General features: G+C 42.2%; 1 protein-coding gene across 1 annotated transcript in view; it reads left to right on the forward strand.

The window, feature by feature from the left end:
- ccdc88b (coiled-coil domain containing 88B) overlaps positions 1-14,457 on the forward strand; it is a 43,759-nt gene that overhangs the window by 15,012 nt on the left and 14,290 nt on the right. Inside the window, exons 9-20 of the mRNA XM_080034966.1 lie at positions 588-746; positions 2,527-2,673; positions 2,900-3,050; positions 3,294-3,412; positions 3,893-3,961; positions 4,910-5,617; positions 6,358-6,540; positions 8,715-9,055; positions 9,267-9,426; positions 10,344-10,742; positions 13,187-13,348; positions 13,706-13,983. Of these exons, the coding sequence (XP_079891092.1) occupies positions 588-746; positions 2,527-2,673; positions 2,900-3,050; positions 3,294-3,412; positions 3,893-3,961; positions 4,910-5,617; positions 6,358-6,540; positions 8,715-9,055; positions 9,267-9,426; positions 10,344-10,742; positions 13,187-13,348; positions 13,706-13,983 (2,876 nt within the window). The remainder of the gene's footprint in view (positions 1-587; positions 747-2,526; positions 2,674-2,899; positions 3,051-3,293; positions 3,413-3,892; positions 3,962-4,909; positions 5,618-6,357; positions 6,541-8,714; positions 9,056-9,266; positions 9,427-10,343; positions 10,743-13,186; positions 13,349-13,705; positions 13,984-14,457) is intronic.

Consider the following 14,457-nt stretch of genomic DNA (forward strand, 5'->3'; position numbering starts at 1 on the left):
CATCACACAAGGTTCCCATATATAATTGTATTATTCCCATAATATAGGGGATTGCGTACACTGTTTTGAACATCTTTATTTGAAATACTTTCATTTTTTGTCCACGGCTGTGTAACTCTCACCTTAAGCAAAACCATGTCCTGATATAGTAACGTCAACCCAAGATCTTGTAGAAGAGAATAAAATGAGGAATGTTGATTATTTCCCTTTTATTCCTTTGAGGACATTTCATTCTCACACACACACACACACACACACACACACACACACACACACACACACACACACACACACACACACACACACACACACACACACACACACACACACACACACACACACACACACACACACACACACACACACACACACACACACACACACACACACACACACACACACACACACACACACACACACACACACACATATTTTCCCTTCTTCCTGTATTAGACTTTGTCAACATTTGCTCTGCTGCGCATCCTAGATCTGTTCACAACCTTCTCTGACCTCATCCCCACTTGCATATGAATGTGTGTGTGTGTATGTGTGTGTGTGTGTGTGTGTGTGTGTGTGTGCGCCTGCAGAACCGTACTCTGCAGGGTGAGGTGAGGGGCATGCGAGCACTGCGGGATGAGCTGGACTGTGCCAGAGAGCGAGCTGCACGGGCTGAGCAGCTCCAAACTGAACTACAGAGCTGTAAACACAGACTGCGCAGCCTGGAGCTCACACGCACCCAGCTAAAGGTACACACACACACACACACACACACACACACACGCACACGCACACGCACACGCACACACACACACGCACACACAAACAAACACGCACACACATGAAATAAACGCACAACTCAACACACAGACTGTTGAATAAGTAATTCACACCCAACTAGAAACAAGCAGCACGGAGACATCCACTCCATGAAATACATTCTAATTGTTTTGGCAGTAAGTTTTCATTTTGGAATCTCCCACAAAGGGCATTTATACACACAAACACATATTTTGAATATGTGAGATTTTCATATTATGAACATTACCAGCTCAGGTCACATCAAAACAATCCCCGTTCTAACCCTCTATGAGAAGCTATTCTTTAAAAAAAAGAAAAAAAACAGTACTGTAGCACTTAATCTCAAAAGCCTTATATTCCCTCTCACCACCCCGGGGCATTTCAATCAAGAGAGAGTAAGAACAACTCTGCAGCTCAAAGCCAAAGAATAAGATTATACTGAGTGATGTCATCATGATTTACAGCATGGAGCTGCCTCATTGACGAAGGGCTGGAGTATTGCTTCAGTTATTGGAGCTTTTACACCCAAATGAGATTCATTCTGAGGTGGTTTAACTGTTCTGAGGCCGAAAAATGTGCTCATATCCTTGTAAATGGCCTCAGTGTCCTCACTGTCACTTTCTCAGTCTTATTTGATTTATTCTGCCTTCATGCTGCATGCATGTGACAGCACAAAGTAGATGGCTGGAGGAATTTACTTGGGCTTATAATCGATTGTCACAAATTCACATTGAAATCTTGCATGGTTGTTAAAACCCAGAGGAGCTATTAGAGGAGCTGTTGCATGTTAAAGGTGCAGTCAGCGATTCTGGAGAACGCTTGTTGTCAAAATCACTTTTTGTCAAAATCAGTGAATATCTCTTCACAATCGGCTACCTGGCCGTACTGTGAGTGCGCTGAAAAAAAGATCCAGTATTAATAACAGCCTTGGCTCTGTAAACCGGCATGTTTCTAGCTACGGTGAGACCCCTTTGTTAATATACCCTTTGTTAACATACCAGTCTACAGAGCCTAGCCTGTGTATTACAGTAAGATGTCTTGTTTTAGACTTGTTAGTGAACATATATACAGTATAAAGGGAAAGCTCAAAAATATATATATTTTTTGGAAATGGATCAATGAAGACATTTGTTGTTGGAGGGAGAAGAGTGGCAGTGAGATTGTCGATGTGTGGAGGAAGACATAGAGCTGTAATGTCTGATGAAAGACAGTAAGGGCACATTTTTTTTGCACATTGAGCTACAGTTATGCCCACTGTGGGTTAGCGATCGAAAAAAACTGTAACACTGGATTTTCTTTTTCAGCGCACACATTACGTACATGTATTGGATTCGTGGGGAGATATTCATTGAATATTTAGTTTGACATTCTCCAGAATTGCTGACTCCACCTTTAAAATGTAGTTCTCTTGTAAAGTAAAAATCCACCCAAAGACACTTAAAGAGTTATATCTTTGTATTAACATCTTGGCTGTTATTTGCATCATTCCTATTGGTGACATCAACATTGCACTTGCTGTTGATTGCAAAGATTTAAGAACTTGGGGATATCGCTATGAATAAGGCTGTGGGGGCATAAAAACACAATCAGTTAATCAGGTTATTAGCAGAGTTTTTAGGAGTGCTTCCTTTTGGTTTGATGTCTTAGTCAAGTGGTTTGGATTATAAACTTGACTTCATCTTATAGTTTCACGCTTTCCTCTCTGTCTGTGCATGGCGCCCCCTGCAGGAGCAGCAGCAGCTGTGTGCAGCACTGCAGGAGACCAAAGTTCTTCTGGAAGAACAGCTGGGCGATGCTCGGGCGCGCTGCTCCTCGCTAAGGGAGCTGGAGAGGGACAATATGTTGCTGCGTCAGAAAATCATGGACGCGGAAGCGGTGGGTGAAACGTTTACCTGGGTTTTGTCTCTGTCTCAATGTGTGTGCTATTTTTGTTCTGTTTGATTTAAAAAAATTATTTTCATGCACAGTTTTAAGAAAAATCCAATAATTTTAAGATTTTACAATGCTATAGAGAAAACACAACAAACAAATAGAAAATAATATGAAAACAGAGATATACTGTATAACAAAAAGATATGTGTTTGTGTGTGTGTGTGTGTAGGAGCGGGACACTGAGAGACAGCGGGTTGACGAGCTGCTGGAGATGAACATGAGCCTGGAGGCGGACCTGAGACACGGCGGTCCTGCTCCGGCTCACCGACGCTTCTTCCAATCAGAACTGGACTCTGACGAGGAGCTGAGCCAACTGATTGGTCAGAAAACCTTCCTCACTGTACCATGTCATTTAAGACATTTTAATTAACTGATAAGAGAGAAAATATCTCAAAAGCAATATAGGCCCCACAACCAACAATAGTCGAGTAGTGGATCACCTCATAAATCCATTTCTTCTTTTTCCTCATTTCTTTTCCCCACCTATCTAACATTGTCCATCCTCTTTTTTGTCACATTTTTTTCTTGCTTTATTGTTTATTTCTTACGTTTATGTGTCTCAGATCAGAAGCCGCTGAGCGTGGAGGTGGGCGAGGCCTCGACGCTGAGGCTTGTGGGAGCTGAGCAGGAGAACGCAGAGCTGAGGAGGCGACTGGAGGAGCTGCAGGCCCAGCGGCAGGAGGTCAGGTTTCAGAGGTTGGATCAGTGAGACAAGGGAGAAAAAATTATTAATAGCAATTTAGCTGTCACATGGTTAAAAATGTCAAAGCAGACTTTACAACTAATGAAACAGTATCGGAGGGATCAGAGAGAGAGAGAGAGAGAGAGCGAGCGAGAGAGAGAGAGAGAGAGAGAGAGAGCTAGAGAGTTAGATAGAGAGAGAGAGAGAGAAGACAGTTACATAAGAGATAACTTCCCTCGTCTGCACTTTTAGAAGCACATTTGCCACTCCATGATATGTAAAGTAAATAATACAGTTTCCACATGCCCCTTAGTGTGTTTTATTATTTATATGATCGTCATGTCTTGGTAGGAAAAAAGCATTTTCAGTTAAGAATTTTTAATGATGATAAACCGGGTAGACCAAGTCAAAACCGGCGTCACTTTAGTCAAATTGAGACAATAGTTTGAGGAGTTAAACATACATTTTCTCTCGCTGCAGGTTGATCCTCCAGATGCAAAGGACGAGCTGGCTTGTCTAGAGACGGAGCATCAGAGCACACTGAGAGAGGTGAGCTGAGAGGGAAAGAAAGGCGGCTACAATGGTCCTGCATTCAACAGATATGACTCTTTTTTTGGGGGAGACTGGCTTGCTTTTGTCAGAAGAAATAATAATGAAGAGTTGCAGCAGTTGAGTAGGCATCAGAACACTATTACTACGAATCTAAATAGTACAGCGCCAAAAGGTCTTTGTTTATGCCGATAATTCCTTTTTTTTCAATAATTTATTTATAGTTTAAGTCATTTAAAAGATAGAAAATATAATTAATTTTGGCTCTGATGCCCATGTGATATATACTAGTTTATATTTGGACATTTTCTAATGAAATGCTTCTACCATATGAAATATGAATAACCATTTCTTATATTAAAACGATTGCAGAGCCATAAATGTCACACAGATGACTCAGCGCCCCTTGTTTGAACAACCAGTTAATGCTGTACTTTCCATGAGAGAGTGAATATAGTGATTAAATATACCTTAAAGTCAAGAGCAGCAGTTGAAAATGAGGTTTCTCACCTGAAACATTTGAAAAAAACACTGATAACTTGTGCAATGGTGCACATAATTGTATTAATGATATTTTTTACAGTATGCACTACTTAAATGTGCTGTTTTTTGTGAATATGTAAAGAAGTGCATTTGTATACTTTTTTTAACCAACTCAAAAAGGTTTAATCAATCTCTAAATTCCACACCGTCTTTAATCCCATTTTCATTTTTCTTTCTTCTTTTTATTCTGCCTTGTATTGAACCTGAACGCATTTTGAGTATGAACAAAAGATGATTTTCACTCTTCATACTTAAAATGGATTCATGTTCAGTCATGTTCAATTACATGGAAGGACCAAAATGAAAGGAGACGCAGACAAAAAAGGAGCACAAATGGAAGAGATTCAAAGCTTTGAAAAACATTTGAAATTGCACTTTCATTATCTTTCCATTATACTTTTTCAGTTTCAAAACTTGAAGAATGAAAATGGCACTTTGAAGCAGCGGCTGGAACAGCTGGTGACCAAACTCCAAAGCCTCGAAGACGAGCGTAAGATGGAAGGAGTTGAGAATGCAGACAGAGAGGAGAAGGTAGAGAGAGGGGTCCAGGGCTCTGAGTCCTGCAGGGGAGAGGGGGAGGGCAGGGTGAGGATGATGGAGAAGAGGGAGAGAAGAGGACAAATCATTGGCACCCAGAGGGAGGCGGGCGTTGGGGAAGAGGTTCTCCATGTTCTAGGGGGAGAAGGAGAGCCATGTGATGACGAGGTTGAGTCCAAAATGAGAGGAGAGGCAGAGGGAGGGCAGAAAGACAGACAGAAAAAGGAAAAAGAAAGACAAATAAAGGAAGAACAGACTCTAGTACCGCCACAGGCAGGCAGAGACATCCAAGAGCATCCAAAAAGCATAGAGGATAATGCAGAGACCACAGCGGAAGACCAGGAAGTATGTTCCCTGTCTGGTCCTGATGGGGAGCTGCTTCTGACAAACCAGCTCCAGGAAGCCAAGGAGGAGGCAGACAGACAGGCGATGGCTGCCCAGGACCTGCGCACCAAGCTGGGGGAGCAGAGTAGGAAAACATGGGAGGCTGAGCAGAGGCTGGTGGTCCTTGAGGCCGAGACGCAGCATCTGAAGAAAGCCGCAGAGAGTCTGGGAGAAGCCCGCAGGCAGATAGAGGTATAGATGGATATATGGGTGGACGGATGGATGGATGGATGGGTGGGTGGATGGATGGATGTTTTGATGGATGGATGGATGGATGGATGGATGGATGGATGGATGGATAGATGAATGGATGGATGGATGGATAGATGAATGGACGGATGGATGGATGGATGGATGGATGGATGGATGGATGGATGGATGGATGGATGGGTGGATGGGTGGATGGGTGGATGGATGGAGGGATGGATGGTTTGGTGGATGGATGGAGTATGAAGGCTTCTAGGCTATCTACATATGATGAAGCATATTGCTATGAAAGCCTGAATTTTTTTATTTGACCAAGTATCCTGTATCATAATTAGATGTCTGCTATTTGTAACAAAATGAATAATCAGTGAGTCATGATGAAATACATCTCTGATAGACATATGCCTCCATTGACTAATGCAGTAAGTAGGCATGGCTTCCTCCATTGACGTTTTGACAATTGACAACACTGAATGCAGCATCTACGTTTTTACTGTGTATCTATGAGCTACATTGACCCTTCAAGGTACTTTCCTATGAACGTTATGTATGAGTTATATTCTAGGAAATTATAGGAAACTCTGACCCATATAATAAACTTCACCCATTAAGTGAGTATTCAAATGTTTGTTTGTTTCCTGTATAAGTGGATGCAATTACATTCAGATATGTATACAAATATATAGACAATATCACAGCTCAATATCCTATCGTCGTTCACTCAGGTTCTTCAGTCGGAGGGTCTGTCTATGGAGGAGGAGCTGTGTCGCCTGCGGAGCCAAGCAGAGCTTCACAGGATGCAGACCACGGTCATCGCCACCCTGGAGGGAGAGAGGGCCGCTCTGGAGAGAGACAGGGACACACTGCGCAGCACTGTGGAAGGTGCCCTGCGGACCGCCCAGCGCAAGGTTGAACAGTACACACACACACACGCACACACGCACACGCACACACCATGCAAATGTGACACCAACCATGCAGCTGTGACACCAAACATTTTTATGACCATGACAGATGTCATTTAACTTCAGGGAGGATGGACGAGGGAGTTGAAATGAAAAAGAGGTTTTTATGATGTGACAGGAACCCCCCAGCGACAGAAATTCATAAAGTGTATATTTGCTGATCTTTTTATTCTTTAATCATTTTAAATAATAATACTTGGTCACAATAAATGTATCACATTAGATAGGGTCTCCACTTGCTAAATAAATGTCTTTGTCTTGAATTTACATGGAGATTGATGTAATTCCGCTGCAGGAGCTGGATTTGACAGCATGAAGTGTAACGGATGATTAAAGCTTTGTGAGAGTAAAACAACATGTTTTTACACAGCCAGTATCAGGAGAGGTTTTGAACGCCAATATTCACACACTGGCAAGAAACTCATCCACAGCCAGAGAAGAGATCACAGGTTAAGGTTTTTGATACAAGACATTTAGAGCTTTCACCTACATTTATGAAAACAACAGCCTTTTTCACTCAACTGCATGATGTAGTAGGAATTCTTTGAGACGTTCTGGGGGGGGAATGCGATTCCAAATACTGTGTTAAATGTGCTATTTGCATTAAAATTGCAAGACATAAGAGAAACTGCAAGCCAAGGCAAAGAGCAGCGCTAAGTCAGCATTAAAGAAATACTATAAAAGGGATTCAAGAATACCCTCCATTCAGCAAGAGTCATACATAATCCCCCCTAGTATAATATTCAACTGTATTACCAGCTCTCTTTCTTCAGAAGGAGAAGATCCAGTCTTTACTGTAATGCGGCTGTTGTACCTGTACACTATCTCTCAAATACACTGGCTGGAAGAAAACTCATTGGTTTAAACATGAGTGATGCCAACCAGCTACAGTATATGATCCTATTAAATCTGCTTTAATACATTTAGTGAGCGTGGGTATGTGAATTTAAGAATGAAAAAGGGCTGCAACACCAACAATGAATAGTGGTTCCACTCATCTGTCAATGAGCAAGACAATATTATGCACTGCAGCACATCAAACAATATAAAGATAACATTGTAATAGAGTGGATTATTCGTTTAATTGCCCAACACTAGAACAACAATCCATTCTGACATCTTTACAACAGAGGAAGGTCCTGTGCCATCCTTTCAATTTATGAATATCATCAGTTAAGTTGCACATCAGCACAGTCAGCGTAACGTGTGCTTTTCACAATTGAGGATTTGCTTTATAAAACAGTTTCAGCGGATGTTTAAGTTACACTTTGTATTCTGATCACCAGAATGAGAAGCAAAGACAAATTTATGGAAATTATAACGGTGCATGTTAAATTAAACATGAAGTGCACTTCTTTCAGCTGAAGGAGTGAGTAAAAAAAAAGACAAATAGGAAATTACAACAGATCTACATTCTCTTTCTTCCCGTTACTTCCTTGTTGTCCTGTGAGTTTAATGACCTGCTCCTTATTGAAACCTATCCAAGAACGCTGAGCCCATTTGGTCAGTTCATGCATACAAATATATTTTGTATTTATTAAAAATATGTAACATTTTTTAATGTTCATTTCGTATTTATTGCCCGTTTTATTGTTCCCTTTTAAGGTGCATCACTTTTTGTTGGCCTCTCAATTATTAATCACATAATTTGTTTTTAGTGGCCACAGCCAGGGTCCTGAGCTACACTAATGTCCTCTTGTTTGTGTGTTAGTGTTAATACTGTGTCTTTCAGGTCCATTGTGACCCGTCTGACTTTTGTCTATCTATTATTTGCCATTGTGCATGCATCCTAAGCGACCCGTAAGTACAATTAATAGCTTTAATCATACAACATGTAATAAGGGAATTGTCCACATTAGCGATAATAGTCTTACCCCTGTACTTAATACTCTAGACTCTAGAGAATTAAGTATAGGGATTTGAAATTAGTTTGAATAAGAACTGGAAATATTTTACTTTGCAATCTCAACTGTTAGTGTGTTTGTTGTTGTTGTTGTTGTTTTTTTATGTGTCTTTATTTGTTGTCTCCAGCATGTCTTGTATCACTTTTTTTTCTCCTGAATTGTATAATAAAAAAATAAAAAATAAATCCTACAACGTTGTCTCTCTTTTGCCAGGGTGACCAGTTAGAGCTAACCGTCCAGACCCTGCGAGCGGAACTCGAGCGCCAGGGTCGGTCTGTGGAGACCTGTCGGCGTCGGGAGGAGGAGCTTGATGCAGAGCTCCGTGAGGCCACATTGGAGGCTCAGTCTCTGGCCCGGGCCCGCGACCAGGCCCTGCTGGAGGCCTCGCGGCTGGAGCAGGAGAAGGAGGCGTGTCAGGCGGAGCTGGACGGCCAACGGAAGGAAGGCAGGCAGAGAGAGAGGGAGGCGGCCAGGCTGAGGCAGCAGCTGGAGAGCACGACCTTGGCCCTGGAGCACAGCAACCAGAGAGCTCGGGCCCTGGACGCAGAACACAGGTACACGCTGTTTCCTGTTCCCACACAATTAACCTCTATGGCACACCGAGGTACGCAATTAACTCTACAAGGCATCTGAGAGAGCTCCTCATCCACTCTGTGCATTTATCTACTATGTCAACTCTTAAGTTCATTCGACCTGTGTCTGACCTGTTGCTGCTGCTGCGTCTGGTGTGTGTGTGTGTGTGTGTGTGTGTGTGTGTGTGTGCAGGTGTGTGCTTCAGCAGCTGTGTGAGTCCAAGGAGTTCTGCACTCGGCTGCAGGACCAGGAGAAAGAGCTCAGCATTAGATTAACCAGCATTGAGGAGGACGCACAGCAGCTCCGGGATCAGTACGCAGATGCTCAGGCCGAGATTAGCTCACTGTCCCAGGTGTGTGCGTGTGTGTGTGTAGGTGGGTGGGGGTGTGTGGGTCTTGGTAGTTTAGTCACTGCCAGTAGTCACTGCTTCAGGAATGTAGAGGATAGTTAATTCATTCAATCTCTCTCTTACCTTAGATTTGAAATAGATGAAGTGTCTATGTCTGTACTGCATGCTTATTCAGTGTGTTTCATACAAGACAAATTCAGCATACTCAAAGTATTCTGTTTTCTTGACAATGACTGTACCTTCTGGTGTGTTGTTGATGGACAATGCACTGGAAATGAAGACTCTAGGCGCAGGTGCTCAAAATTAAAACAGCGCGAGGGACACAATAACTGTGTCCAAAAGGACACCTTATTTTCTCTGCAATGCACAAATTCGTATTCTGAGTGAGAAATGTATCCAATATATAGTTTACTCAAAACTTCCCATGATGATACAAAAAAAACAAACAGATGCCAGATGATTTTATAGATGCCAAAAATACTGTTGTGCAACCCTGCATCTGTCAGTCATGATGAAAACAAACCATGATGATGATAATAATTAAGGGTCAAAGATCTCAATTTACTCAACAGAAGAGATACAAACAAACTCACCAAAAACATTTTTGAATTGGCTGCAGCCAAGAGCTTCCAATTTCCATTCATTACTTGTGTAATAGTCACTTACTACAAATTAATATACTGTGAACATTACTAGATTGTACTTAAGGCATAGAAACAGTATGCAGTATGGAATTGTGCCCTAACTACACTATTAAAGGGATCCTATGAAGATTGGTCCTTTTAAAGAAATATACAACGTTTCTCAGTGAAATTAATTCAGTTTAGATTTGTGCAAAGATCAGAGACTATATATGATTGTTTTATTTCCCACATTTTCTAATCTTTGCACCCTGCATTGCTTCTTATCTCTCCTATCAGGCCCTATACAATGAGCAGTCTCGTTCTCAGGAACTGTCCGCTGAAGTCGAACGTCTGAGCCCGAAACTTCAAAGAGCCGAGGCTGACTTAAAGAGGGCAACTGATTCTCTCAACCAATCACAGGAGAGAATCGAGTCTCTGTCCCATTGCCTGGAAAGAGGCGAATCTCTTCTTCAGCAGGAAAAGAGAGGCGGGAGTGCAGAGGTGGACGCTACGTTTAATTCAAATTCAGTCTCCTCAAACAAAACGCACATTTGTGAGTCACATGCCCATGAGGCGGCACATCTGGATCAATCCCCCGGAGCAGACAAAGGTCGAGACCTTTCCGTGACTCCTGACTGCGCCTCAGGAGAGACAGAGAGGCAGCTGAGCGAGAGGTTGAGAGGGCTGGAAAAAGAGGTGTGTATCCGTGTCTGAATCTATTTCTGGGAATGATGTGTGTTTGTATGTGTGGGCCTTTGAATCTCATTCGCAGGGATGTGTGTGTGTGGTTCAGTGCAACATCTGTATGTCAGAGACGATCTGTATTGTGGCGAAGTTCTTCCTCTAGGGATGCTTGACGACACTCAGCTCACAGCAGGCCTCCACTTCCCAGAGTGCAGCACTTTATTTCCAGAACCACTGCCTTATCTCCGCTAATCGGTTTTTATAATGTCACCTCGGCTACTGTTAATCTTCCTTATCTCTCCTTCTGCTCTCGTGCTGGGGCTTATACTTCTTTTCTCTCTCTCTCTCTCTCTCTCTCTCTCTCTCTCTCTCTCTCTCTCTCTCTCTCTCAAACACACACACACACACACACTAACATTAAGCTGTAAAAGGGCAGTTTCAGCACAGCCGAGGTCAGAAATGTCATTCAGTGCGTTGCTGGGTAGGTATGGTACTGCATTAATGCTGTCAGGTTTTAACTCCTGGTCCCACCCATAGGCTTTTTGAAGTGCTCAGATCTTTTAACCAAGTAGAAGTACCAGTATAATAAAGTAAGATATGAGGTAATATTAGCAAAATGTACTTCAAGTATCTAGAGTTTTTCATTCTGCTGATAATGAGCTTGTTATCCTGTAAGGAAGTGGATCTGTAGTTTAATACAGTGGTTCCCTATCTTCCCAAAGGCTTATCTTTGTTTTTGGTTGTTAACCATCTGATCATTTCACATCTTCAACCTCAAACAGACGTCATTTAAAATAGACCATCTGTGAAGTTCAGAGGTTTAATTTAGCTGCTAATAACTCATTTGAAATGTGACCATCAGACACAGCTTCTTCTTTTTTTCTTTTTACACAAGGTCGCATCAAGCCAAAAATCTTTGGAACTTCTGTTTTCATTTTTAACAATGTGTTTCCATTTCATAGGCTTATCATATGTTGATGGAATGTGAAATCGAAATAAAACTTATAATCAAAGCTTCCAAGTAAAGATAGGGGAGTAAGAAATACAATCTTTCCCTCTGTGGATTCAGAAGTAGAAAGCAGCATCAATGGAAAATGCTCAAAATTATACTTCAGTACAGCAATGGACAGTGGTGGAGGAAGTCTTGAGATCCTTTAAAGTACTAATCTTACACTATAAAAGTAAAAGTGCATTGAAATAATAGTATAAGAATGTAAGCATTATCAGAGAAATGTACTTAAATTATTAAAAATAAAAGTACTCGTGCAGAACATTTTCAAACTTACGTTAAAAACAACAACAAATTTAAACAATTAAAAGGAAAAGCAGCAAAGCCTCACATTTGAGAGGCTGGAACCGTGAAATGTTTTTGCTTGAAAACTAACGTGTTAAGTACTTTAATTAATAACAAAAAAATCATATTTTACAAGCTTCTGTATGCAAGAACATTATAATTTAGAGAGTAATCATTGACCATAGCTGTCAGAAAAATGCAGTGGAGTAAATAGGACAATATTAACCTCTGAAATGTGCTGTAGTAGAAGTAGAATGTGACGTGAAAAGAGAAGACTCCATTAAGTTCTTCAACTCAAATAAATTAAATGTTCTTTAAAGCTGGGGTGGAGGTTTTGGGGAGAAAATGACAGTTGGGATAGAGATTCGAATCCAAATACCTCAACCGCTACACCTCGCTCTGATTGGTCAAAGTGTCAGCTCATGTTAACTTTGACCAATCAGAAATCAGATACCCCAGCTTTAAAAGTGAAAAAGCAGGAAATCTAAAAGTGAACTAATATTCTCTCTGTAGCAGGGTAGTCGTAGGATTCAGGTTCTGCCAATGAAGGATATGTGACAGAATCCAAAATTTAAAAAAGAGCATCCCCAAATCAACACCGAGCTTCAGACTCCCTAGATGATTCACGCATAAAAAGTGTTGTCGCTGTGCCAGTACTTGCAAAAATGGGGAAAATAAAATCACATTTCTTCGTAGGTATACAGTAGGTCTGAGTTTTGGTGTGCTGCAAGATTTTATACCCTCGGTGGCAGTTTTGCAAGATGCAACATTCATCACAATGCCCAATCAACACACTCCTGAATGTATCAGAGCAGATTGCACATTCACAGATACGTGTGCGGGCCTACTGATTGCATTATAAATACCTATGGAAAGATTCCCACTTACTGAAATCTTGCAGTTCTAAAAAACAAAACAATTCGACTAGTAGTATGAATTTATTAAACCTTGAATTTCATCTCTGTATTCATACGTTTACAAAAATGTCATATAAATCAGCTACCTGACTGGGGGTTCTTTTAAAGGTCAGCTGCAGTTTCAAATAAAATGGATATTTTAGGAAAGCGTGTGTAATGCCACTGGCAGCACAGGCAATGGGGGCAGCTGCTGCTACTATACGTGGCTGTGGACGCTCCCTCATTGTGACTTTTCTCCCCGTCAGAAAGCGGTGGCGGTTGCAGAACAGGAGGCTTTAAAGTCGTGGCTGTCCCAGTCCAAAAAGGCGTGTGAGCACCTTCAGGAGCAGTTGGAGGCACTGCGCCGCCACTCCCTCAGTCTGCAGGACTCCTGCACCAGACTACAGACCCTTAACACACAGCTACAGGTGAACAGGGACACAGATGTTGGTCAATTGGTTGGTTGGTCCTTGAATCTGGCCCAGACATTAATAGTAACCTTGGGATGAATTGTTATAACTTTGATTATCCTTAACCTTTTATCTTGCACCACCATCATCAATTCAAATTTTTATTTGTCCATCACTTTAGTTTTTGAACAAATACCTGCAAAACCTGAAATATTCCCATCAGCCTCAGTCCCTTTGACTTTCACACAATATACATACAGCAATGACTGTGAACACGTGCACAGTATACCTGTAAGGTATATGTTTGCGTTGTTGGCTTTCTGTTAGGCACAGACTTGATCTCTGTTTTATACCACGTACACACATACTACACAGGTGGAGCAGGCATCCCTGAGCTCCCAGCATGCAACGGTGCTGGCGCGCTGCAGTGAGAGCGAGGCCCGGTGTGCGGCCCTGGAGGCGGAGTCCAAAGTGTGGGCGCGGGAGCGGGAGGAGTCTGTGGCCCGGACGGAGGCTCTGAGGAGGGACCAGGAGCGCATGGCCGCGCTGCAGCAACGGCAGGAGCTGGAGCTGGAGGAGCTGCTGGACAAACGCTCCCAGCTCAAGAGCAGCAACCGCAGCTTGGAGGCCCAGCACAGGGAGCTAGAGGCCAGGTACACACACACACGCACATGCACGCACGCACGCACGCACGCACACACACACACACACACACACACACACATGAAACATGAAATTCTGACTGGAGGGAGTACTTCTCTACATATTCTTGTAAGATTGCATCCTTTAAAGCTCCCTGTAAACCCAAATCCACAAAATCCTTCTAACTATGAAATTTGGGGAGTTAGTTCCATGATATAAGCATTTAATGGTGCGTTCCTTTGTACTCGGAACTCGGAAATTTCAGACTTCCGACATAGAAAAGTGCAATAAAATGGTTGTTCAACTCGGAGTTCCAAGTCGGAACTCGGGCAACGTCTGCCTCTCCCGACTTCACTGAGATGACGCAGATTACGTCACAACAACAATCTGAACCGTTAAACTGGCTAAAAAAAGTGATTTTGAAGTCGCGGCTGAATTATAGTCTAACCTGGCAACGGTTACTTGTTGTAGCCTAACATTTAGTT

The sequence above is a fragment of the Ammodytes marinus genome (genome assembly GCF_949987685.1).
Source record: "Ammodytes marinus genome assembly, chromosome: 10".
In the NCBI taxonomy this organism is placed as follows: domain Eukaryota; kingdom Metazoa; phylum Chordata; class Actinopteri; order Uranoscopiformes; family Ammodytidae; genus Ammodytes; species Ammodytes marinus.